Source organism: Typopeltis vanoorti, chromosome 13 (genome assembly GCF_054136105.1).
Source record: "Typopeltis vanoorti isolate ZY-2024b chromosome 13, IOZ_Tvanoo_1.0, whole genome shotgun sequence".
Lineage (NCBI taxonomy): Eukaryota > Metazoa > Arthropoda > Arachnida > Uropygi > Thelyphonidae > Typopeltis > Typopeltis vanoorti.
The window spans coordinates 59,623,419-59,650,668 of record NC_143561.1 but is presented as its reverse complement, the minus strand read 5'-3'; the positions used below and the strand labels follow the sequence as shown (position 1 = coordinate 59,650,668).

General features: G+C 35.9%; 1 protein-coding gene across 17 annotated transcripts in view; it reads right to left on the bottom strand.

Moving 5' to 3' along the window:
- LOC150100204 (uncharacterized) overlaps window positions 1-27,250 on the bottom strand; it is a 566,343-nt gene that overhangs the window by 397,762 nt on the left and 141,331 nt on the right. For all 17 annotated transcript variants that reach the window (XM_090402864.1, XM_090402869.1, XM_090402857.1 and 14 more), the window contains one exon: window positions 4,714-5,093. In XM_090402864.1, the coding sequence (XP_090258990.1) occupies window positions 4,714-5,093 (380 nt within the window). The remainder of the gene's footprint in view (window positions 1-4,713; window positions 5,094-27,250) is intronic.

Below are 27,250 nucleotides of genomic sequence, written 5' to 3'. Positions count from 1 at the left end.
GTCCAGAGTCGCCGCCAGAGAGAGAGACTGCCCGGATCCACGATGCTTGAGAGAGGAGTTTCCCGCTTCCAGAAAGGAGCTTCTCGGTTCGAGACATCGCTATAGAGAGACTACTTCTAGGCTGCAGACAAGGTTTCAAATTGCCGAAAGGAAGAGTTCCAATTGCCAGAAAAAAGTTTCCAGGCCAGAGAGGGATCCAGTTAACAGCAGTTCTAGCTGTTGAAACGGCAGAAAATGAAGGCAGTGGCCAGGCATTTTCGGCGAGCCCAAGCAGTAGAGAAAAGGCAAGGCAAATTTCCTGAAGCACCTTCGCTCGTATGTTTTTCTTTTCACCGAGGGAGAGTAACCTTTTGCCAGAGCTGAATGAGCTCCACAGCCCGTTACGTTCCCGATGAGATGCAGCTGAGCCAAGATTTCCTGAAGAAGATCTGAGACTAAAGAATTGCCATAGAACTTTTAGTGAAAGACTTATGACTGAAAGTGACATACAGAGCCTTTGTAAGTTCAAAACTTTTATATAATTCCTGTTATAGTTGATACAAGAAAGACTTTTAAGATATATGTTTAATAGTGTTAAGAAATGTCCATAAGAGAATCAATTGGCATGTTAGAGGTTGATATCAAATGTGTAAAGATAACTTAACACAGATTTAGGTAACCTCTTTACGAGTAAGCTTAGAGATTAATAAGTAAAAATTTGTAAACTGAGAGTAGGTAACCTTATGTGTTAAAGTAGTTAATGTTGAAGAAAGAAGGTTCTAATTTTTGCTAATGAGTTTTTATAGATGGATAGAGAAAGCAATCTCCCTAACGTTAAAATAGTGTATATTTCATAGTAATGTAAATAATTGTCATTTGACTTTCTTGTTAAAAGAGTGCTGCCTGTTTGTTTATTTACAACTGCACTGTTTCTAAAATAAATCGGACTTGTTGAGCAGGAATCTAAGAGTTGGCCAAAGCATGAAATTAAGAAAAAGAATAGGCCACGGCTGTTTGTGAAAGTTTTAATGTAGGAATTTGTGTTAGAGAAAGAGAGAGAGAAATCTACCAGACATATATTTGAGTTCTTTTTGCTAATCAAAGATATTAGTGGCGCAGTCTCATTTTAAATAAATTTTCCAATATCTTAGGCATAAGACTCGTAATGCGAAAGGTAGATAAACATAGCATGTAATAAGATAAACAAGAGAGATTCTGAGAGAGAGAAAGCATGCACAGCAAATTAGAATAACGGAGAATAAAGTATAGAGTAAAAGACATCATAAGTAATTAATAGAAATTACAAGTATACAAAGTTAAATAATAATAAAAAGTTTACAATGTCGCAGTAATGACTGGATAGCTATAAAGCACATCGTATGCATTTTGTTTAATTTGAGGATAATCATGAGTGTATCAAAGAAATCGAAGACGTATCATTTTCACAAGGCATGGGAAACGGATTTTTTCTTTACAATGGTAAATGGAAAGTGTTGTTGTTTGATTTGTAATTCATCTGGAGCAATTCCAAAAAAAGGTAATATTGAGAGACATTTTCGATCGCTACATGTGAAATACGATGAAGATTTTCCCAAAAATTCTGAAATACGTAAATCAAAAATTATAAATTTAAAGGCAGGACTTTCTGGACAACAAAATATGATTTCGAAAGTAATAAATAAACCAATATCAGTCACTATTGCATCTTTGAAAGTGTGTCATTTATTAGCAAAAGTAAAAAAGCCTTTTACTGATGGAGAGCTAATAAAATAATCTTTTCTTGCAGCAGCAGAATCTTTATTTTCTGATTTTAAAAATAAAAATGAAATCATTTCGAATATTAAAGATTTACAACTTTACAGAACAACAGTTATGAGAAGAGTTGAAATTTTAAGTGCCGATCTGAATACTCAGTTAATGTCAGACATTCACCAGTGTGTGTTGCATTTTCATTACAATTTGATGAATCAAAAGACTCCACTGATATTGCTCAGTTAATGGTATTTATTCGCACGGTATTTCAAGATTATTCAAGTAAAGAAGAACTTTTGAAAATTATACCATTATTGGGAAGGACTAGGGGAGAAGACATTTTTTCTGCATTTGATGAATTTGTGAAACAATACAAACTTCCGCTTTTTAAACTTATGTCTATTACTACTGATAGTGCTCCTGCAATGATAGGTAATAAATCAGGCTTCATTTCATTATGTAAAAATGATGACAAATATCCAGATTTTTTAACGTACCACTGTATTATTCACCAACAAGTACTGTGTAGTAAAAGATTAAACACAAAAGATGTTTTGGATATTACATTTAAAATTGTAAATTCTGTTCGAGGAAAAACCCTGCAACGGTGGTTATTTAAATTACAGGCAGATGATGATGATAGGGAACTTCTGTTGTACAATAATGTTCGCTGGCTCAGCAGAAGTCAATTTTTAGAAAGATTTCTTGTATTAATTAATGATATAAAAAATTTTCTTGATGAAAAAGGAGATATTTATCCCAATTGAGTGATAAAAGATGGTTGTTACAGTTATCATTTTTAGTAGATTTCTGTATAAAATTAAGCAATTTAAATTTAGAGTTACATGGTAGACATAAAAATTTAATTGACATGTTAAGTTCAATAAAAACTTTCCAATACTTACTTTTATTAAAGAAAAATATAAATGACAGCAAATTTAGACATCTCCCATATTTATTCAAATTTTTTGAACAAAATTAAGAAATGCTTCGCTATGACTTAAAAGAATTTATTCGTGAAATAGAATTAATTGAGGAAGAAATAAATTCAAGATTTAAAGATTTTAATAAAACTAAAATGATTGTATCTTTTATCAATAATCCATTTCAAGAAAACTTAAACATCACAGAAATTTCAAATAAAATTAGTGGGCTGTTTGATATAAACCAAGCTGAAGTAGAACTTGAGATAATAAACATTCAGAACAGTTTACATTTAAAATCAATAAACAATGAAGTCATTTGAAAGTATGCACATGAAAAATTCCCAATATTAACTGATACTGCGCGAAAAATTCTGTCGTGTTTCAGATCGACATACTTGTCAGAATCCGCTTTTTCAAATACGAACGTCATAAAAAAATCAATTAAGAAACCAAATTACAAATGATCATTTGGATGATTGTATACGTTTGGCCACTTCTTCATATCTACTTGACTATGAAAATATTGCGAGGTCCAAACAATGCCAAATTTCACATTAACTTTTTTTTTTTTTTTTTTTAAAATCAACCAGCATTTCTTGTAACTTGTGAGTTTGTAATCAATCTGTTGTTTTTTCTAACTTTGGTTTTCCAAAATAGAGAAATAAATATTTTATTCCAATATATTTGTGTTTTTTTTGTTGTATTAAAATAATTAAAAGTGATAAATAATTTTTTTAAATACAAAGTTTTTAGTTGTGTATTTTTTTTTCAGTTGTTTATTTGTGCATAATCAGATATCAGTTGGGGGAACGTGATCTATATAAGAGTAGATTGCCGAATAACTTTTTATAGAAAAGTAGCTCGCATAGTAAAAAAGGTTGAACACCACTGGTGTAGATGATGAAAATAGTTGCTGTGGTGGAGATAGAGACAGAGTGTTGTGGAGAAGGTACCCCTCCCTCGATGAGTCTTTGGACTCCCTGGAGGTGTCACGTAATAATAATAATAATAATAATTATTTAAATAAAAATGTCTACCTCAATGTTTCCCAATGTTGGGAAGTGATCTTACTAAATACATCTCACCATGGTATTCTCTTCCAGCAAGTCTCCCCAGCTGACTCACACAAAATGCATTTAAATGTAACCAATTACTTTTATGAAATTCCATCCATCATTCAAATTTATTCCACACATTAACAAAATGCATTCCTTTCTCCACATATAGATTTGCCAAAATACAATTTATGATTTTTGCTTACCATCAAATCAATTCAACATTATTATACCTGAGCAACATGTGGACAACTTTTAATACTACACTGCTGTCTTTCACTCTCTCAATAATCTCCTGATATCTATCCTTGCATTCTCCTTCTGTCCAACCAAATCATTCATTCCTACAACTATCACCAACTCTCTTCTTGTATATTCCTCATATCCAAAGCTTCACTCTGCTCATCCCTCCTCCTGTAAAACAAACCTTGTGCACTCCCTATTTCACCACACCTTTAATGATAGAATTGAAATGCAGCACTATTCACATCATTTGTTAAGCCTAGATAACTTTCCATTTGATTTTTTTCATGCTGCGCTTCAATTAACATCTACTCATTCCAATTTCATTCTGTATATCCCTTTTTTTTTCTTTTTTTTTTACCAATTCAATTTCCAAGTCTTGCATTCAATTTACTTCATACATATGCTTGCATTCTAGCAATTATGCTCTCTTTTATTATATTTTCTTATCATATCAAAAATACTGCAAATATATCAGAATATCTTATGAGCAGTAAGACAATATCTCAAACAAAAGAAAATAGCACTGTTCTGATTTGGTTACAGATCGTTAGATGAATAAATAGCAAGAATTGTTACCATAGTATATATTCTACTTGTGCTCATCATACAATTAGCATGCATTAAATTATAAAGTTTTATATAAACAACAGCAACATAGTCATGCTGTTATCAATTAAATTTGCTATACTTTTTAAATTCTCATTAACATACTAAAAAAAAAAGAACATAAAACAGCCAAAAATGTTGGTACTTACTCGTGACCCAGTTTTACGTCTTTCAGATTTTTCTTGGGTGCCATTTTGTACTTGACAAAAACTATATGTACAGCTGGGATCAGGCGAATGCTGGGCTCTTGAAGAGCTATCTCCATCACTGCTAGTAATATCATCACACATTTCTGCTTGACTGAGATCACCTCCACTTTCTCCTCCTCCTCCATCTAATAAGTCTAAGTGGCCCCCACCTTTATCTTCTATACTTATCGCCACAGGAGAAGGAATACATCTATCTTCCTCAAGATCAAATTCTTCTTGTTTAGCCAGCCGTGGTGTTCTGTTTGGCTGTTGTTCCATATCACTTGTGTTGTCACCAGGACTGGTACTATTTGTTCCACTGTGAACAACTATACTGGGAACTAAATTAATAAAATAAAAATGTCTTAACAACAACCATTAAATTTATACTGATTTAATTTCATACAAAATTATTCTAAGTCTAATGATGATATCAAGTAAAAAAATTCAAAGCATCATTTGTATTTGTAAAAACAGTTGCAAAAGACAGCATAAAAATGTGATACAAAATAGAACTTAACTAGGGAGAAACTCAAATGGAGAAAGTCATCCATGCATTAAGGTTTATCCCCTCCCCAATACAAAGTGCATTCCAAAAATGCCTGCATGCACACAGCATTTCAGCTACAAGTGATCTAGAAATATGTTCTACTCTCTCTCTCTCTCTCTCTCATTTCTCTGCTACAGTGTTTAGCAGTGGTGTGAAATCAATGTTGTATTCTCATAATATATATACAATGAACAAGTCTTTTACAACTTGGAGTAAAATAGCATTTCTTATGCATCAAATTTTTCATGCATAAAAATGTGGGCCACTGAAATTCACTGCTGATTACAAAGGTTTCATGGTGAAGCAATTGAAGATCTCAGTACGATATGTTAATGTTGTTAGTATAATTGCATGAGTGCCTCCAAGGAGTCTGAAGATATCAAAGGAGACCCAAGAATCTCTCATAACTCACCTTGAACTCAATGACTAACAAAGAACTCACAAGAGATGCCGACAATTCATTTCATTCATTTGCCACTCTGCAAGCAAAAAATCGAGTCATCCGTGTATCCTTGTTAACCACATGCTTACTCAATTTACAAAGATGACCCCTTGTTCTGTCTCTGCCAGCCAAGCATCAAAATATTTGAGTTAAGAATTTATGGAGACAACACATGTTAAAATAATTACTTTACTTAATATTAGGAAAGTAACTTTCTACGTTTTGACCACTGTATTGAGGTCATCAATACAGTGAATCAAATACATCATCATCATCAGGAAAATGCATATGTATAAGATCCAAGCTACATGCTACTGCACTTTACAAAGGTAAAATGAATCTAACTGCTTATTAATCTTTTACCTAACCTGACCTCTTGTGGAAAAACTAAATTATTATTATTTGACACCTCCAGGGAGTGTGTGCCAACAGCAACGATTGGTCCCCTTCCAACTACTAACCGCGCTCAAACTTACTTAACTGAGCCATTAGTAGCAGAGGCTCTACCAATCGACCAACATTATTAAATTTTAAAAATAGATTAAAAAATTTTTAATTTAAAAAACAGATAAGTATAAAAATAAATTAAAAATTACAATTAAATTAAAATAAATAAATAATACATACATAAAATATTTTTAAACAATGATTAAATTAAAAGCAGAACTACAGTAAACATTTCTAAAGTCCTCTCATATTGAGATTTTCCTCTGAATTTGTTCCGGATGTTATACGGGTTGCAGATGGGTCCTCCGCATTCTTGGAATGATTAATCCCTCATCCAAACCTGAACAAAAATGTTCAACAGGAGGGCAGCAATGTGTTAAGGACAATTGGTTGGAGATAAAGGTCAATAGGTTATGACACAGTGTATAGTCAGTTGCAGCTATAGGCCAGGGAACTCTAAAAATGATGTGAATGGCATGCATGAACAAATAAGCTCAACTGATGGAAGGAGATTAATTATGGGCAATTCAGAGATTGGAAGGGAAAAAAGGGCAGATGAGATGGAAAGAAATGAAATTTATGCAGTTACTAAGGAATAATTAGCACGGGCAGCATGTGAGGGAAGGTAAGAGAGCTGATAGCACTACATTAGTAATTTCACTGGAGGATTTGTTTACAATCAAGGTGACCACAATACCACCAACCAATGAGAGCAATCATGCAGTCTTGATCTAGGAGGTGGCTAAATGTGCAGAATTTTCAGTTAAGAAGGGAGATATGTGGAATTATAGGGCTGCTAATTACAAGAGACTGTTTCTTGTAATTGGTGTTTGAGAAAGTAACAGTAGTAGAAGACATTAAGCAGGATGTTTAAAAAAAGTTGCAGACGGGATTTAAAGAGGAATGTAAATAATAAGCATATGACCAGTACAAAACAAGCCAGAAGGAAGGATAACCATCATAATTAGGTTTCATGGAATGAATACAGCACAGAAAAATTTATTATTTATATGGGTACTCCATGGAGTCAAAGGATGCATTGTGGGAGACCCATGCTATCCATTAACACAATACCCATCGCACATCTCCTTAAACTTATTCACTGTTGGAGCACTCACAACCACCTCTGGCAATCCATTTCACCCATTCACCACTCTCCAAGTAAAGAACCTAATCCACACAAACTCTGATGTATATCAGACACCACATGCCACCAACCTCATATCCATATCCATTTGCTCCAACTTATGCATTGATTTTCCATGTGGTATTCTGTCAAATGCCTCTGCAAAGTCAAGCAGTATAATAGTGTAGCCATTTCCTTTATCTAATTATGTTGTTATCTTATTATAAAATGTGAATAAATTGAGACAGGGTGACCTATGTTTTACAAAGCCATTCTGCCCCTTCCTATCCATTCCTGAATTTTACTTTTAACCAACTTTTTCAATACTTTATCCACCACTTGAGAAATACTAATCAGTCTGTAATTTGCGACTTCTATCTTCAAGCCATCTTTATGTAACATAACTACCTTATTCCTCTTTCCACTCTTTGTCAGAGCTGAGACTTAGATTTAACAACTTTGCCAGAGCACTGCCACTTTACTTGCACATTCTCGTAACACACAAGCTGACATATCATCCAGGCCCACTGCTGTATTCACATTATTTTTCAATACACTAAGTACCTCCAATTCATCTACCTCGATTCTCACATCAGTCTGTTACATGAGTGACTGCAAATTCACAACCTGATGACATACCTTGCAAAGTGATCACTTACTGAGTTATTTCTTCTGTTTCTATCACTTTCTTACCATCTGTACCAAGTCAAGTTATCTTTCCATAATCTTCAAAAAACTCTTTTGGATTTACTTTGAGCTTGGCTAATTTTCTCTCAAAATCTGATTTAGCCTTCCTTACCAAACTTGTTACCCTTCTTGCTTGTATTTTATATTGCTAATGAACATGTTGAACACCTTTTTTATTATATCACTTCCACAATGCTTTTTTTTTTTCAGTTTCTGCTTTATATTGCTACTCATCCACTTAATTCCTACTTAGTTTATTTTCCTGACCCTGGGTATGCAGTCTGATACTGCCTCACTCAAACCCTGATCATTCCCATATACTAATGACATTCATTCCATTAGTTTCTCATGACATGTGACACTGCTCCAAGTTGCCACCTAAGTTTGTCATAATTGCCACATACGTAGTTCCACTTAAACCTTTCCTTGTCTGAAAATTCTACATGTTGAACAACATCCAAGGACAATACTGCATGGTCACTTTCCTCGATCAGAGGTAGAGTTGCTACTGCAGTTAGATTTTCTGATACTATCACCAGATCCAACACTCTCAAACCCCTGGTCTCCTCCATCATGTGATGTTTCAGGTAATTATGCCTTAATAACTATATAAATTGAATTGCATTTTGGCATGTGCCCTTTTCTCCTTATAATCTATATCCCCCTTGACAATTGTTTGGCCTTCAGTCATTGTGCTAATCTGCCAATGCATGTCATCCACATCTTCTTCTGGACCCCAGGTCTATAGCAACAACAATATATTTTGTCCTATTAACCACTATCTCACACCAGACAGCCTCAAATGAATAAATTTCCCTCAGATTGCATTTTCCTTAACACTTCTATTTTTGTTGGTTGAAGTTCTTCAGCTATCATTAATAATACCCCTCCTCCTGCCCTATTTCCTTTATCTTATCTAAAAACACAACATCCGCTACATTCTCTGAAAATCAGGTTTCGATGATGCCAATAATTTTTTCGGTAAGTTGAGCTAACCAATGCCAAAAACTCCTGTCCTTTATTTCTGATATTTCAGACATTCATGTACATGCATTTCGACATCCCCCCCCCCCCCTTGGGCCCCATAGTTACCCTTACCTGCATGTTAAGATTCAAAACATGAGAAACTGTATCCAGCTCTTCACAATCATTCCTATACTCATATTTATCTAACCCAGAGGTGGCCATTTCCTCAGTCATTCCTGCACTCACACTTATTTTTCCCAGGGATGGTTAGAGACATGCTTAACTCCCCCCCCCCCCCCCCAAATTTCTCTAGTTTCCCTGGTTTTACACTTCAAAACTCTCACTGAACAAAACTTTCTCCAAGCACCTAACTCCAAAACCATTCAAATGCAGTCCATCAGGCGTATACAGGTCCTCTCATCAAATTCACTCCATACATCTATAAGATGCACATTATTTCTTCTACACAATCTTCTCACTGACAATCATGGCCCTTCTTTTCAATTCTGTATTAGCATTGTGAAGCATCACTCATATCTTTACTTTCTTACACTTAATTTTTGCTTCTTCCAACAACTCTTTCATATCATTTGTGCCTGCCAAATAATTAACTCATTTGCTTTTCTTCTTCTTCAAACTTACAGCTTTACTATCATTGTTTATCTCTGCACCTGGGAAACATGCTTTCATCATTTTCTCATTAAGTATACCTCTTATCATCAAATCCCCATACAATACTTTCTCTTTTCTCCCAGTTTCTCACATTTTTATGCTTTTCCCATTCAAAATAAACAAAAATAAACACAATGTTATCTGTCACAAAGACATCATGAGAGATACAATATTAAAATTGCAATAACACACAAAACAATAAATGGAATAAATTAGAGAAACCTGAAGCCCTAAGAAGGATGCCTTCTATAGGTGCTGTTGGCTAACCTTGGTACAGAACAAATATCAAAAAAATTCATGAATCCTATTATATTAAACTGGGTAATTTTTTACAAAGCAAATGCACAAGCATTTTTAAATTAGGAAATTTGTATGGTGGTGGTGGTGGTAATTACACTCATTAAAGCAACAACAATGAAGACAGGCAGATATAATGAAAGCTCTGAGAATGGCATCACCAGGCATTGGCCAAAAAACCACAACTTTTATATACATACTGGGGGGGGGGACTCCACCTAGATAGAATTTTAGAGTCATCATCCACATGTTTAACTTAGTATTGCATTTCAGTGTGTTGTTACAAAAGTTATTTGTAATTCCAGAAGATGTCTCAGTGACACACGAAATACTTGAAGCATTAAAATTAGTGTACATTTCCCAGTGCTATAAAAATTCCATTTAATCTCCAAATCAGTCTAAGAGTTATCTTAGATAACTGTGATAATGATGGGAATGGTTATTATTATGGAAATGATTATGAAGATAGAGAACGATTCCATGTCCGTCTGGTTCAGACCTATCAAAGCATGTGTGTAAAGACATCTGCATAAGTAACTAGATAAGAACAGAGATCTGCAAGTTGTCAAACTGTGTCATGCGGACCAGAGACAAGTGTATACAAAAAAAAAAAAAAAAAGAGCATGCAGGTAATTTATTATGTCTGTACACAAATGCTAGGAGTATCAGAAACAAAGGAGTAGAGTTTGCTTTGTTAATATGTTGGGGACCTCATATAGGCATCAGTGAGAGTTATTAGAAGCAAACATACTAACTGGTAACGAGTGTACAGGATACAGTATTTTTAGGAAGAATAGAAAGGATAGGAGAGAGAGAGAGGGGGGGAGCCTTGCTGCTAATCATGTCAGATGACTTCAATCCAGTTAGAGATGAGACCTTTCACTGCAATACTAGTATTAGTTTTTCATGTGGCAGTGAGTTCGGAGCCATCTAGTGTGCGGTAGAGTATAACAAGATCAAATACACAGTGGAATGTTGTTACAGAACTGGTGGATTGGTTGCTGGTGATGAAGAAATGCATCATCAAATGACAATGGGTGCGAAAAGAGTAATCTTGATGAGGGACTTTAATTATCCAAACCCTGATTGAGTAGCTGTGAAATCACATGAAAAGAATGAAACTGAACTTATTGAGCTCTTGAGAGGCAAATTCCTCAAGCAGGATGTGACAGAAAGAACTCGTCATCAAAGAGTGTTAGATCCAATTATAGTGTCAGAGGAGGTTTCAGTTAAAGGCATAGTTATTCTGAAATTCAGATGGTCAAAAATTATGACCACCTAAGGAATATGCTGGGTTCTGCACTATGTTATCAGTTGTTGGATGGGAAGAATATCAACAATGCATGGGAAGTGTTAAAAATAATATTTACATGATGCAATATCAGAATATGTCCCTAGAATTCAAAGAATAAACAGAGTAGGAATAAAATGGATGTATAATCTAATTACGAAACAGATTCGTAAGAAAGAGATGATGTGGAAGGAAGACCATGTGCATAAAGATGTTGTCAGTTAGGATAGTTATGCATCAGGCCAGAAGAGTCACAAGTGCTGTATGACGCTGCAAGTAAAAGAAAGAATGAATTTGAAAGAATAACTCTGCTGAATGCAGATGGTATGTGGATGAGTGATGCTGAAGAGACTGTTCAATTAATAAGAAGCCATTTTGCTAAAAACTATCAACCTGGTATATGCAACATTGAATGCACTGTTCTCTCTTCACTGTATGAAGAAACTCATGTGAGTGGGAAGTACTAGAGCTGTTGCACAAACTGAATAATAATTCTGCAATAGGAAATGATGCAGTATCAGCATGGATGCTAAAGAAGTGTTTAGCTAAACTGGCTATTCTTTTGACCAGTCTATATAATTTGAGTTTCAGAACACACAAGATTCCACAGGAGTGGAAAGAATGTATGATAATTCCACTGCACAAGGGTGGTGCAAAGACAAACACTGATGTATCCAATTATCGACAAATCAGTATCTCACGATAGATGAAGATTTTGGAAAAATTGATTAGCCCTCGCATTTAAAAATGGGTTGACAGAGAATCTCTACTTAGCAATGAATAGCATGGATTTACTAAGGGAGGGTCATGTTTTAGCAACTTGCTCACATTCTATAATAATGTTACCACTGAGTTAGACAGGGGGAATGGGTATGTGATGATACTTTGGGATATTGCTAAGTCTTCCATTCTGTATTCTGTCAAAAGAATACAGAATGGAAGACTGTTGCATAAATTGGAGCATATGGAATTGGATTATGGACTACTGACATGGAAAAGAGGATGGCTGACATATCTAAAAGTCATGTATGGGGGATGTGATTCTACAAGATTCAAGGTAACCAGTGGTGTGCCTCAAAGATCAGTCTTTGGTTCATTGAAATTCAATCTGTACATTAATAACACTGGAAAGGATTTAACATGTGACACACAGCTATTTGCTGATAATGCAAAGATAGGTAGGATAATCAGGAGTGCTGATGATATTGAGTACTTGCAGAATGATTTGAATAGACTGGAATTGCAGGCATGTAAAAATGGTTGTCATTTCAATGTTAATAAATGTAAGGTTGCACTTTGGTGTGATTAGATCTCCAATGTCATATTCTATTGGTGGGATCATGCTAGAAGAAATTGACGAGATTAGGGATCTTGGAGTTTTAGTGGACAGGAAGTTGAAGCTAAAAGGGTCATATAGCAAAAATTATAAATACAACTCAGAGAATATTTGCAATGCTGAAATGAATTCACATGTAAAGATAAGGAGATCATTTTGCCCTCTTTACAAGGCCGATAAGACCTCACTTGGACTATTGTGTGCAGGTCTGGTCTCCATTCTCATTCTGGTACAGTGGAAAGAGAGAGAGAGAGTGTGCAAATGAGTGTCAAAAATGCTATCAGGATTGTGGAATACTGATTATGAAGACAGACTGAAAATTTTTAAGCTGCAGACACTAGCAAACAAGAGAAAGATGGATAATATGATTTAGACTTACAAACTTCTGAAAGAGTTATACAGAATTTCAGTAGATGGAACTTTTGATTTTATGGAGAGTGGGGAACCGACATGAGGGCATCCCTGGAAGTTGAGAATGAATGCTGTTCAAGAAGGTGGTGAGGGCTAGATTTTTCTCATATAGGGTGGTGCGTGATCGGAATGGATTGCTGTTCAATGTTGTATGTGCAAGTAGCATGAATGAATTCAGGAACAGGTATGACAACCAGTGCATGTAGTATGTGGCCTCCCTTGAGTCCCTGACTCCTTCGAGGTCTCTCTTAATAATGATACAAAACTGTGGCCTTCATTCTCGACCATCTTAAAAAGAGATTAACAGTCTCTTCATTCCTTGTGTCAAAGGTTTATCAGAAATAATCAAAACTCCTATATTCCTTAAATCTATACGTCATCTCTGTCCAATTCAGAACAACCAGTCCACCTTGTTCCATGCAGGACTTTCTTATTTAACCCCTTAACGTACCAATTAAAAATCAGAAATCGGTAGCTTTTCTGCTAATCTTTTGGGCGAGGGCGATTTGCTGGATAAAACACTTCATCATTATTTGAAAAATAATGATTAATTTGTGCAAACGCAAACGAAATAGCCGATACATGCCGTTGGCAACTTTTCTCGGCTGAAAGGAAATAGGCACAAGATTGTCTAGCGTCTATATTCGGTTGTATTTATATGTGAAACCAAAATTCAAAATCAATTTTGGTGCAATAAACAAAAGACGTGTCACAGACGTCTTTGTATGTTAAGGAGTTAAGGTCAGATAAGGAGGTCAAAAATTGTACACCTAGGTGTAAGATATTAGATTCCTTGGTATAAGATAATATGAAGGAATAGGACAATTAGATCCATGCACATCACATGCAATTGTTGAGTGACAGTAAGGATTCTGGCATCCCAATGCAATTTTAAGTTGAGCACCCCCCCCCCACTTTTTTTTTTTTAAATGCAGTTAAAAATTAAAGGTTAACAAATCAAAACACGTATTTATATGTAAAATTGTGTACTTTGAAAAATACATATATTAACAACAGGGAAAAAATTGCAAACATACAAAAATGCACATACACTAGAATTAGTTGCACAATGGCAAGACTTGTTTAATTTTTAATGGAAAAAGAAATGTATGAAAAAAAAATTAAATGATTTAAAGTTTACTTTTTAAAAAAAAAACAGAAAAGAAAGTCAGTAGTGTAAGGCACCTCCTGTAACATGATGGCTTGGGAAAGCACCTGACTCCTCTAATGCTTCTGCCATCTCTATTGTATGCATAGTGAAAAAAACTTGCAGTTTTTGCTAAATGTTATTAAAAGTACAGTATTTATTACAATATATTTAATGCATATCCACATTTAATAAACTAATATTAAAATACGTGTGTAGAGGCTTAAGTGCTGTGAGGACATCATGTTGGAGGCTTAATGGATTTTTTACAACACTCAAAAAGAATTAAAATAGAATTTAATACTTCCTATATTTCGTCCTAGTCACTAGGACATCTACGGGGATTACAAAAACAATTAATGTAACATATACACAAATAACAAACAATACTAAGCCCAACCACGTGGGTGACACTAAAGTCCTATCTAGGTAGAGCGCCCTCTAATGGCAGTAGTACTCTGGTGATGAGTGTTTGCCAAATCTTCAGAAGCTTAATGCAACCGTATTTATTGAGATTTGGTTGATTTTTGAGAGCTGCTGCTGCTGCTTCTAAGAAAAGTCTCTCTTTCTTGAATTTGCTGTGGTGGAGCATGGTGGTTTTCTTCCATGATACCCTGTGGGTGGTGTCCAAAACATGGTCAGCCAAGCCTGAATGGCCATAGTCGTGTTTGAAGATGTAAGACTTGCGTTCCTCTAGACGGATGGATGCTGATCTGCCTGTCTGTCCAAAGTACGCCAGCTTACAGGAACGGGGTACTTTGTAAACTGCAGGCAGAGAGAGAGAGGAGGGAGCTGATCTTTCATAGAACGGATAAGGGTAGCAAGTTTGCGGTGGGGCTTATATGCTGTGTGTAGGTTGTACTGTTTTAGTATCTTGGCTATTTTTTCGGATGTGCCACAGATGTAGGGTATGGTGATGGCATTTTTAAAATCTTGTTGATGAGAAGGACGGGGAATGGGGGAGGAGTTGATTATTTTTTTGATACTGTGATCGCTGTAGCCACTGGAGAGGAAAGTGCTGTGTATGTGGTTAAGCTCAGTAGTGAGGGTGGTTCCACTGGAACAGAGATTGTGGGCTCTCTTGGTAAGAGTTTTAATAATGCCATATTGTTGAGAGGGGTGGTGGTGGGAGAGTTTGTGAATGTATCTGCCTGTGTGTGTGGGTTTTCTGTATATGGTGAAGGTAAGTGTATCATTAGGCAGGCGTGTGACTAAGATGTCTAGGAAGGGTAAACAATTGTTCTTTTCCTTTTCCATAGTGAACTGGATTCTTGGATGTAGACTATTGAGATGACTGAGGAAGGAGTCTAACGTGTCTGGGCCATGAGGCCAAATAGAGAACACATCATCTACATATCTTAGCCAGATAGAAGGTTTGAGTGGGGCTGAGTCTATGGCTCGTTTTTCGAAATCTTCCATATAGAAATTGGCAGGGGGGGTGAGAGGGGGGAACCCATGGCAGTTCCCTCTATCTGCTTGTAGATTTTGTTGTTCCAAGAGAAATACCCAGAGTTAATGGCAAAGGAAAAGAGATCTAAGATGTCAGAGGGAAAAACGTTTTCTAAGAGAGATAAGGTGTCAATTAAGGGAATATTGGTAAACAAAGAGGAGATATCAAAGCTTACCAATATGTCTGTCTTATGTCAATCTCCAACTTACACCATACTGCCTCAAATCATTACCACTACTTCACTCTTGCATCTCCACCTTATATGAACATAATTCTTCTGCTATTATTAACAGCACTACCCCTTTCCCTGCCAAAAAAAAATATTCTTGTCCTTTCCATCCTCACTAAAAAAATAACACTCTTCCAATCCTGTCAGGATATCATCCATATCCAACCCCGTTTCATTTATTGTGGCAATTTTTGGGTGAATAAATTCAATCAGTGAAATAATTTCATCTCCCCTATTTCTGATGATTCTGGAATTTGTAATTAAAGATATACTAGTTCACATTTAAGTTTATAAGTTTAAAACTGGGCATCCTGAGACAACAAATGCTTCCAGGTCAGAAAGACTTTCCATGGTGATCACACCTGAAAACATCAAAACAGTGCATGCCATGATCCTTGATAACAGATGAATACTAGTCAAAAAACATTGCAAAGACTCTGGGATTATCCAGCAAACGAGTTGGGGTCATTATCTACCAACATCTGGACATGCTGACGCTCACAGCAAAGTGGGTCCCGCAAATGTTTGAATGCCGACCAAAAGAGACAACATATGCTGTCATCTCAGGGGATTTTGGGTCATTTTGAGAAATCAAGTGCAAATTGTTTGGTCCATATTGTGACTGTTGATGAAACATGGCTTCATCACTATGACCCAGAGACCAAATAACAGTCAAAGGAGTGGAGAAACAAAGGTTCTCTACAGCCAAAGAAGCTCCAAACCCAAAAGTAAGAAGGGAAGGTTCTTGCCATTGTCTTTTGGGATATGGATGGTGTAATCCTTACAAAGTATTACAAAAAATGCGAAACTGTTACAGCAGCAGTTTATTCAACAGCTCTGAAGGAATTGAAGGAAGTACTGAAGGAAAAACTCTTCCAGAAATTCAGCAGAGGCATGTTACTTTTGCAGGACAACCCGCTTGCTCATACTTCTCATAAAATCCAACAAATAATACAATTTTAGCTTTCAATGTCTGCCTCACTTACCCCATTCACCAGACATGGCCCCATCTGACTATTTTTTATTCACAAATTTAAAGAAACACTTGAAAGGAACAAAATTTACCACAGATGATGAAGTCATATCTGCAGCTGATGGCTGGTTTGTGCAACAAGGGAAAGACTTGTTTCTCAGAGGATTGCAATTATGATGCAGCAGCATTGTAATAAAGGTATAACACTTCATGGGGTATATGTAGAATAATGTGTAAGTTGCATATTTCTACCTCAATTCCTTCATGGTGATTATCACAACTTTACTTACCCTCGTTGTGGCTTAATGAAGTGAAACAGCACTGAGATAGGATTAAAAATATTATTTAATTTTTCCAATATTTCATCTGTCACACACACAACACATGGAGAACTAAGTCAGGTGCCCTCTGTGGGCACTTGTTGGGGACCATGAGTGTCAACTAGGATCTCAAAGTATAGTGTTTCTCATATTTTGGTAAGTTTAATGCAACCATATTTATTTTAATTAGGCTGATTTCTCAAAGTAGCTGCAGATTTCAAAATTAGCCTTTCTCTTCTAAATTTACTGCAACAGAACATGGACTTTTTCAAACTGATTCTATGAGCAGAATCTAAAGCATGTTCTGCAAGATAATAGTCATGACTGCAGATGTATTTTTTGTGTTCTTCCATGCAGATGTTGGTTTCCTAACTTGTAGGAAAAGGGCATTTTATATACTCCAGGCACGGGGGGGGGGGAAGCTGATCTTAATGTGAAAGCTGTGCAGAGATTGTATCTCAGTTGTATCCTCGATTAACACAGTTAATTAATCCCTTGATGTTACTGCGTATATCAAAATCGCGTTAATCAAATCTAATAATCAATGGTAAAAATTACAATTCATCCATGATTAACTACTGCATTAATAATTTGTTTTATATGGTACTCTTTTAGGAAAGATAAAAAATGAATGCAAAGTAAACGTTTAATAAATACTTGTACCAGCATTATTTACTGCAATTTTTTTTTTTATCAAAAGAAGTTATCAAGAGTGGTTTGAACAGTTTTAACTTTTTTCTTATAGGCATAAATTCTACGATAACAAGCAAAATGACTCTTCAGACCTCGGCAAACAAGCAATAAAACAAAGAAAAAAACACTGCAAATATAATACATGATGGTAAAAATCAAATGGATATTGAATCCAACATTATTTCATAGCCGAATATAGAAACTACAAGAGTTTCATGTTGCAAGCATAAGCAACCTTATGGACAACTCGTAGTAAAGGTGGAGTAAGCTCCACATCACTTTTCTTAGTATTTTCCATAATGTAAAGCACATCTCCTACAGGAGATGTATAATAAATAAGACTTTGGCTCCATATTTCAGTAATACATGATGCTTTATTTATTTTCAGTTACAATCTAGAAATTATTGAACAACGAATTTAAAAAAAAAAATTAAACCATACTATACTGACATCGGAGGTTGCGGTATCTCTCAGATACAATTTACTGTCAAATATCACAAACCTTTACATAACATGTGTTAAACCAAACTGACAGCAAAAAAACAATGTGGAATATCACTCGTAACATATGAATGCACAGCTACTCATGACCTCCAAGCTATACACTGAATTGAATAAGAATATTTATATTAAACATTTTGCATATATCTGTCAGATCAGCACTGAGCTCCACTGGGTTAAAGGCACGTTAATCAAAACTCTTGCCGTGTATATCAAGGGATTGCTGCAATTAATTTCTCCGCATTAATCAAATTTTTTTGAAGTATCTTAGACATATGGGATGATGAAAGCATTATGAAAATTTTCTGAAGAGAAGGTTGAAGACTGAGGTAATTATTTTTTAATAATGTGGGACGGTGTGGTGTATGATTAAGTTCTACTGTAAGCGAGGACTTGCTGGAATAAAGGTTATAGCAGTGTTTCTCAACGTGGGACAATTTGAATATTTTTGGGGGCAATTAGAAAACGGCCATGTACATATTTATATTATACTTTTTCAGAACTTGGCTGACTATTATGCTGGGGGGAGGGGGCATCAAAATATTTGAGATGTTGAGGTGGGGCATGATCCAAAAAACATTGAGAAACACTGAGTTATAGGTTCTGTTGGTTAGCGTTTAATGATACCATATCATTGCCAGGGGTGTGTGTGTGGGGGGGGGGGGGGGGTTGATGTATGTATTTGCCTGTATGGATGAGTTTCCTGTATACTGAAAAGGACAGATTATCATTGGGTAGGCATGTTACCAAGATGATCTAGAAAGGCTACTGTTATTTCGTTATTTTCTCTAAAAATCTTAATGCCTCCCTTAATGTAATTTCCTTCTCTATACTGTGATCTATCCCTTCCAGAAATTTCTAACCTACCTTAAACTCCGAATCGCTCTTTTGTAATTTCCCTATGAAAGTGAAAATTAGCTACCAACTAAGAGTGAATTCTCTAGACCTTCTTTCTGGGGCCATCTCCTTTTCAGACACTGACAAATTTGTTTTTTAATGCTGCACCAGTCAGTGTCCTAGGACAGAAGAATCCTTGTTCAGAGAGGCCTTCCCAGAATCTTAACACCTAATTTATCTTACTAAAGTTCTACAGCATCTGTAGACTTCTTAGCTTGCAGTCGTGACTCTAACGTTCTAAATTCCCCTTTCTTATTCCTTAGGCATAGGTTCAGATTTTATGAGTGGTAAGTTGGTCTCATGCTCAGACAACACTCAGGTTTACATAACAAAACATGTTTATTAGGATCTTAGTGTACTTACAATTAGATTCGATTACACACAAGAATTTAAGCACTAAATCAAACTGGCGAATACAAATGAACATTCTAATAAATAATCAACAACTCTAGCCTCTAAGTTAATCAATGACACACACAACATTCACAATACAAAATTTCATATCAGATTCTATCTACAATTCTATCTCCTCACATTAATTTGGTCACACATGAGCATAAGTTTTCAGACAACCAGTCCAATGAAAACACCAACAAATTACTAAGCATATTAGTCATTAAAAGTTCCCTAAGTTCCATAATCTCCTTTCCACTAGAAACTGATTCGTCCTCCCTTCTAATACTATTGGAAAAATAAGTAAGAAAGTTCCGTATGTTACCATCACTGTGTCTGATTACCATCTCCGCCTGGTCCGTCTTCCTTTGTTGGATAAGATTCTGCACTTCCATCAGTTTGCATACAAGTGGAGGTCATGTTGTTCATCTGATGAGGCCTTTCTCTGCACTTAGCGATGCTAGCGTTCGTCTCGGTCTTTCACGGGTTACTACAGTCAGCGTTCCCGCCTTTGGGAAGTAACTTTCCGCTGCCTCATTCCAGTAGGACTTCTATCAACGGCCCGAAACAGTGGACACTGGCACCTCGCATACTGCCCATTCCGGTATCCTTCAAGCATTCACAGGGAGAAGCTCGCCATCCAACATCGGAGCACTTTCTTCTATTGGTCAGCAACCTCAAGCGAGAACAGGAAAAAAAACTCGAGAGAGCTTGAAACTCATGCAAATCCTTCTTTATTCTATCTCCGTTGCATCCTCTTTTTTCACAGAGATCTCCACACGGCACCTTCCCCTGTGCCCTTAAGCTGTTTCATCATAACTCTTCTCCGCGAGGAGCACTCTTTTCGGGGAAAGTGATCTCAATTCGCCTTCCGTAGGCCTTCGCCTCAGGCATTACACTAAACTGGGTGGCTAGCATGCGACCTTTGGATTTTTGTTTACACTGGATATACATTTCACATAGAATACATTTTGATCACTACAACTTACAAAATGGAATTTCTTATTTAGACAAACAAAATTCATTTTTCCTTTGTACTTTACATTAAAGTTATTCATTTATGCTCCCTTTTTACAATTTGTTTCCTTACTATAGTACAAGTATCTCTTTGTTATTTTATTCTTGTTAAATCTTGAAAGAAATAATTTTAATGAAATTTCCTCATTCAAGATCTAACACTACACTATTATTAGTTTCTTTTTCCATGGTAAACTAGATTTTAGGGTGAAGACCATTGAAGTGAGAGGGGAAAGAATATGTACCATGGGACCAAAGGGAAACACATCATCCACATATTTTAACCAGATAGGTATGTGAGAGGCTGAGTCAAGGGCTTGTTTTTCAAAATATTGCATAAAAATATTGGTGGGGGAAAAGGGAAGAGGGAACTCATATCTGTTTATAAATTTTGTGCTTCCAAGAAAAATATGCGGTCTGATTAGTCAAATGGTTAGCGTATCTGCTCTCCAGCCAAAAGGCTGCAGGTTCAAATCCTACCATGGGCATGGATGTGTTGCGATTGTCTGTAAAAATACTAGTTGTGGTGGTGGGCAGAAGATGGTGTTGGTGTAGATGATGGTCACTGCTGTTAGCTAGAGTTGGTGAGCTGAGTGGTGGAGATGGGGAGTTGTAGAGTGGGTGCCCTCCCTCGATGAGCCTTTGGACTCATTGGAGATGTCACGTAATAATAATATCTAGAATGGTTAGGAAAAGGAAAACAATTCAGTTTTTCTTCCTGATATTACTGATTTGTTTTCCTTTACTATTCATTCTGGATATTTCTATAGGAAGCACAAAATTTATAATAAGATAAAGGGTACCTCTATTGGTTCTCCCCTCTCAATCCCCCCCCCCCTTGCGAATTTCTTATGGAATATTTTGAAAAACAAGCTCTTAACTCAGCCCCTCTCAAACCTTCTATTTGGTTCAGATGTGGATGATGTTTCCATTTGGCCCCATGACCTAGACACATTCCTCTCTCACCTCGCTAGTCTTCACCCTAGAACTCAGTTTACCATGGAAAAAGAAAACTGATAATAGTTCAGCCTTTCTAGACACCTTGGTAACACATCTACTCAATGGTAACCTGTCCTCTTCAGTATATAGGAAGCCCACCCACACCGGAAGATACATTCACAAACTTTCCCATCCCCCCCCCCACCTCTCAACAATATGATATTGTTAAAACACTAACCAATATAGCCTATAACCTTTGTTTCAGTGAGTCCTCTCTTACAGCAGAACTTAATCATGTCCATTACACTTTATTATCTAATGGCTACAGTTCCCACAGTATCAAATAATAGTCAATAATTCCCATTATCCTTGACCTTCTCTTCAGAAATACTTTAGTAATGCTATCATCGTCTCCTATGTCTGAGGCACTTCAGAAAAAAGAACCAGTCTTAAAGAAATGCAATCTCTGCTCAGCTTTCATGCCCCACTGAATGCTTGCTACCCTTATACATTCTACTAAACATCAGCTCCCTTCTCTTTCTCTCTGTGCCTTGAATATATAAAATGTCTTGTTCCTGTAAGTTGGCCTGCTATGGACAGACAGGAAGATCAGCCAACATCCACGTGGAAGAGCAAAAAAAATACAGGGTGTCCACATTGGTCCTCCCTAGTTTCAAAGAATGATAAAAAATTGAAATGAGGAAATATGAAAGGTTTGGGTTGTTCAAACGTTCCAGAGACTCTACAAGTTTCATTCAGAAGTTTTTTCCTGCGTAGTTTTAAACATGGTGTCAGCAGCAGAGAAAGCGCAAGTTGTGTGGTGGTTAGTTATGTGCATAAATCAATGAAAGCAGTACAGCATAAGTTCCATCAGGTGTACAAAAAGGAAGCATCCGTTTATGGAAAGAAAATTTCCTAATGACAGGAAGCGTTTGAAACAACATGGAGGAGGGAAATAGCTAATATCGAAAGAGAAGTTAGAGAAGATTCATAAGTTCTTTATGCAAAGCCCGACAAAATCCATTAGGAAAGCATCACGAGAACTGCAAATACTCCGCTCCACCATAAGTTGCGTTTACACGCGTAAAAAGTGCAGGTAACCTGTACTTTTTACGCGTGTTACAGGAAATCAAGCGAAATGATAAGATAAAATGGGTAATGTTTACAGATGAAATTCTGGAAAGTGTCGATGAGAATCCAGATTTTTTTCCCCAGATTTGCTTTTTGGATGAAGCCATTTTTCATGTCAGCAGAAAAGTGAACAGGCACAATGTCAGGATATGGGAGAGTGAAAATCCTCACCGTGTCAAGGAACATGTGCATGACAATTACAAGCTCTGGTGTGGTGTAATGCAAAACACTATCATTGGCCTTTTTTTTTTGTGGAAAGCAATACTGACAGAATGATTTACCTCAACATGCTGAAAATTTTGTCTTTCCACAACTCTAAAACTGCACATCCTCTTTCAACAGAAAGAGGATGTGCAGTTGGATGGTGGCACGCCACACATTTGGAGGTCTGTGCAACTATTGACAGGATCTTCCCTGAGCCGTGAAGCACCAATTCCCTGGCCACTACGATCACCGGATCTTACCCCACTTGATTTTTTCTTGTTGGAGTATGTGAAGGACAGTCTATGCAACTAAAGTAGACAGCCTAGAAAACCTGAAACATTACATTTCTGCTGCTGTGTCCTCCATCACCCCTGACATGCTTCAGAGAACCTGGTGTCAGAGATAAGACTATTGACTTGACATTGTGCATGCTACTAAAGGAACACACATGGAAGTGTACCGATTTTTTTTTTTTTTTTTTTTTTTTTTTTTTTTTACAAAAACTTGGTTAGTGTTCCTTCTCATTTGTACAATTTTGACACCATGGTCCACACACTTTAGTATATGGACCATGGAGGGCCACACTGGACCTCCCCCTTGTTGAAACTAGAGAGGTACAATATGGCCACCCTGTACATCTGCAGTCATGACTATGCTCATGATTTTTGAAACTATGCTTTAGATACAGCTCATAGAATCAACTGAAAAAAAGTCCATGTTCCATCATAGTAAATTTAGAAGAGAAAAACTGATTTTGGAATCTACAGCTACTCTCAGAAAATCAGCTTAATTTAAATAAATATGGTTGCATTAAACTTCCCAAAATATGGGAAACACTAATACTTTGAGATCCCAGTTAACACTCTAGGCCACCAACAAGTGCCCACAGAGGGTACCCATGCCTATTTGGGACTATTCTTTTGTACACATTTCACTTACTTTTGTGTTGCCTTTGTGTACAATATTACAAAACTTATATTGTATGACCTGATAATGTCTCAGTGACTGAGATGAAATATTAGAAGAATTAAATAATATTTTTAATCCTTTCTCAGTGGGGTTTCTTTCCCTTAAGCCTCTAACATAAGTTTGTCCCAGCACTTAAGCACTAACACGTGGATTTGATGTAATGTCATTGTTTATAATTATTCTTGCATAAGATAAAAGGTCTTGAAGCAATACTCCCTCTCAACATTATTCAATTTTCAGAATTCTTAACTCAGGTTGGTTTTTAATACCAAAACAAAATTTTCAACCAACCAGAGAAAACAGCCAAAGAGTGATCTCCTCTATCCAACTCCACTTTTTTTCTTTGAAAAGGGGTCTGAAAAACAGGGTGCGTGTTATACGCTGATACTCAGTTTTTTATTACTTTCATTTCTGGAAATTTTCTCTGTTCTGAGTTAAGCGATTTCTTTCTTGCTTCTTTGCGGTGTGTGGTATGTGCATCCACTGAACTCTATTCCAGTTATGTAGAGTTCAGTGGATGCACATGTGCTGTCATCAACGATCACAGCTGTGTTCCTGTTTGTTTAAACTTTCCAATTGTTGTCGTCGTTGTTGTGAATGGTGATAAATTTCTGCTGTTAAATTTTCTCTAAATTTCTTGTTAATTTAGAACCGAAAAACATTGGCATTGCTACAATATTGCATACAAGCTACGTGTGATTGCATATGCTAGAGAACATGGAAACAGGGCTGCAGAGAGGCATTTAGCTTTATTCAATTTTAAGAAAATGACATCCAGAAGGTTAGGTCATTATGTTTATTCAGATAACATCAAACTATGGCCATGGGTAGTAAGTATGGAGTCTATTGAAACATGAGACTAAGTAAAACAAAGTAAAATAGAACTTAACCCACCTGAACTTACACCTCCCTAAGAAAACAGAGCCTCAAATTTCCTGCCACAAACTGGAACTCCCCCAGTACCAGCTGCTGGCCTTGAGAGATAAAAACATGTTTTTTGTTATATTTTTACCCAAAAAATTGCTGAATACTTCATAATATTATATAACGATTAGGTCATTTCCCATCATTGAATCAAACTCCGAATTCCATCTGTTTTCTTTGAGGCATATCAAAGTTTATTATTTTTGGTACTTTTAACTCAACACTGGTGGAGAAAATTAGAAAAAACTTCACAATATGATGATTCCAATGATAATTTGCTATTCAGTAAGTTGCACATATAAGTAGTGGCACAAGCTTAGAGAATCAGTAGCACTTCAATTTATGGCACCACAATATCTTGCCATCAAGGAATTAATCCTAATTAGTACAACCGCTGAGTATCTATACAATACATGGTTTGTGGCAGAGTGAGAGGCTACATGAAAATTAGGAGGATTTATGACCAAAACAACTAAGGCTATGAGCAACTGTGTTTATGTCTGTAAATGTGTTCTGACCAGTTTGCCTGTTTTACAAAAAAAACTCCCATCATATGAGACAAGCTAACTCACCTTCAGTTGAAAAGCGACTAGGAAGGTCATGTCAATGGAATTCAAACCCACATCTTTCTAACCAAAGGGTATCACATCATTGATACTAAATGAGTTACAGAGAATTAGATAATTTCTTCCTTAGTACATTAGTCACCCATAGTTTAAGTTCCAAAATCTGCTATATACTTAAAATTACTCATTAAATAAAGTTTCAAAATATTACTATGGTTGCATTTTAATTATTTTAAAAATTCGTTAATTGAAAAATATAATTAATTACACTTAAGCCCACTTAAATTACACATTTAAATGGGATTATGTGTAAATTACATGAACTACTTCTATAGGGAGTTAGAAAATACAAGTTTGAACATAATACCAACAGATAAAATAAATTATAAAAAACTCAACATATTTAAAATAAAAAAAATTCAGTCACTTAATCATCACCCGTGAACATTATATTGTTTTGAAATAATGTTTCAAAACATGTTCTACTTGCACTAATTGCAATTGATTTATTCATTATTCTCCCTCGATGAGTCTTTGGACTCCTTGGAGGTGTAATAATAATAATTATTATTCATTCATTCAATAAGTGGGAACAAATCATTCAAATTATTATAGGTGCTATGGCACAACTGAAATCGAGCATACATATTAACTTATTTTTGTGGCTTGCAGTAACTGTATTATTCTGATTGGGACATTTGCGAAAAGGGCAGAAATATCAAAACTGACTAATAAATCATCTTTGCCGAGTGTTATGCTTTTAATTTTGTTTATGAAGTGTTGCATGTTCTTTCTTTATGTAAGATAGGAGGAGGAAATGCCCTACCAACTCCTTGAATGTTGACTAATTTCTTGGATAGGTGATAATTAGGGCTGTCTATACCCTCAACTATCGGCCAACACAGTATGTTATGTTTGTGTAGCTTGGAAACACCCGGGCACAATGGATATTAGTTTTTATAACAGTGGCCAATGGTCAAGAAGTGACAGACTTAAGTAATTTCATAATTTTTTCCTTAATTCTGTTAATTAGATATTTCTAACTAACAGAATTATAGTTCACAAGTTGATAGGTGCTGTTATTGAGACAAGTTGATTCATCTGATAAATGTAAGTTGCTCTATCAAAGATGACCATGGCATTACTTTTGTCCAATTTTGTTATATCTTGATTAACTTTTAATAACTTGACTGCTGATAGTTTTTTTTTTTTTTTTGTAAGAGTGATTATTTTGGTTTATATTAAACGGAAGCTTTACTCTAACACGGTAGATGTTTCCATAATTTTTAAGAGGTATGCTGATCACCATGTAAGCATGAAGGAAAGGAGTTTTACGCACATCCACTGCCACATGAATCCACATCACGGGAGCAAAAACAGCCATCTCACGTGGTTAGTGATGGCACACAGGAATAATAAAGATAAATATCAAAAGAGATATAAAGTCAGTACAGTGAAATCACATGAAAAATAAATTTGAAAATTTATTATTATTACTATTATTATTATGTGACACCTCCAAGGACTCATCGAGGGAGGATACCTATTCTACAACTCTCCGTCTCCACCACTCAATCCACCAACTACAATGAACTGTAACTATCTTCATCATCTACACCAATGCCATCTACTGATGACCACCACCACTAGTATTTTCACAGACAATCACAAACATCCATGCCCATGGCAGGATTCGAACCTGCAGCCTTTTGGCTGGAGAGTGGATATGCTAACCACTCGGCCAAACCAGGCATTGTTTTCAATCTCAAAGTTTAAATAATATAATCAGTCTGATTCTGTACAAATGGAAACAAAGATATGTCAAACTAATATTTCTACTACTGCTGTTATTATAATGATAAGATGAGCTTGGCAACAAGAGGAATGTCTAATGAGTGGCACAGCAGTGAAAAAATAAA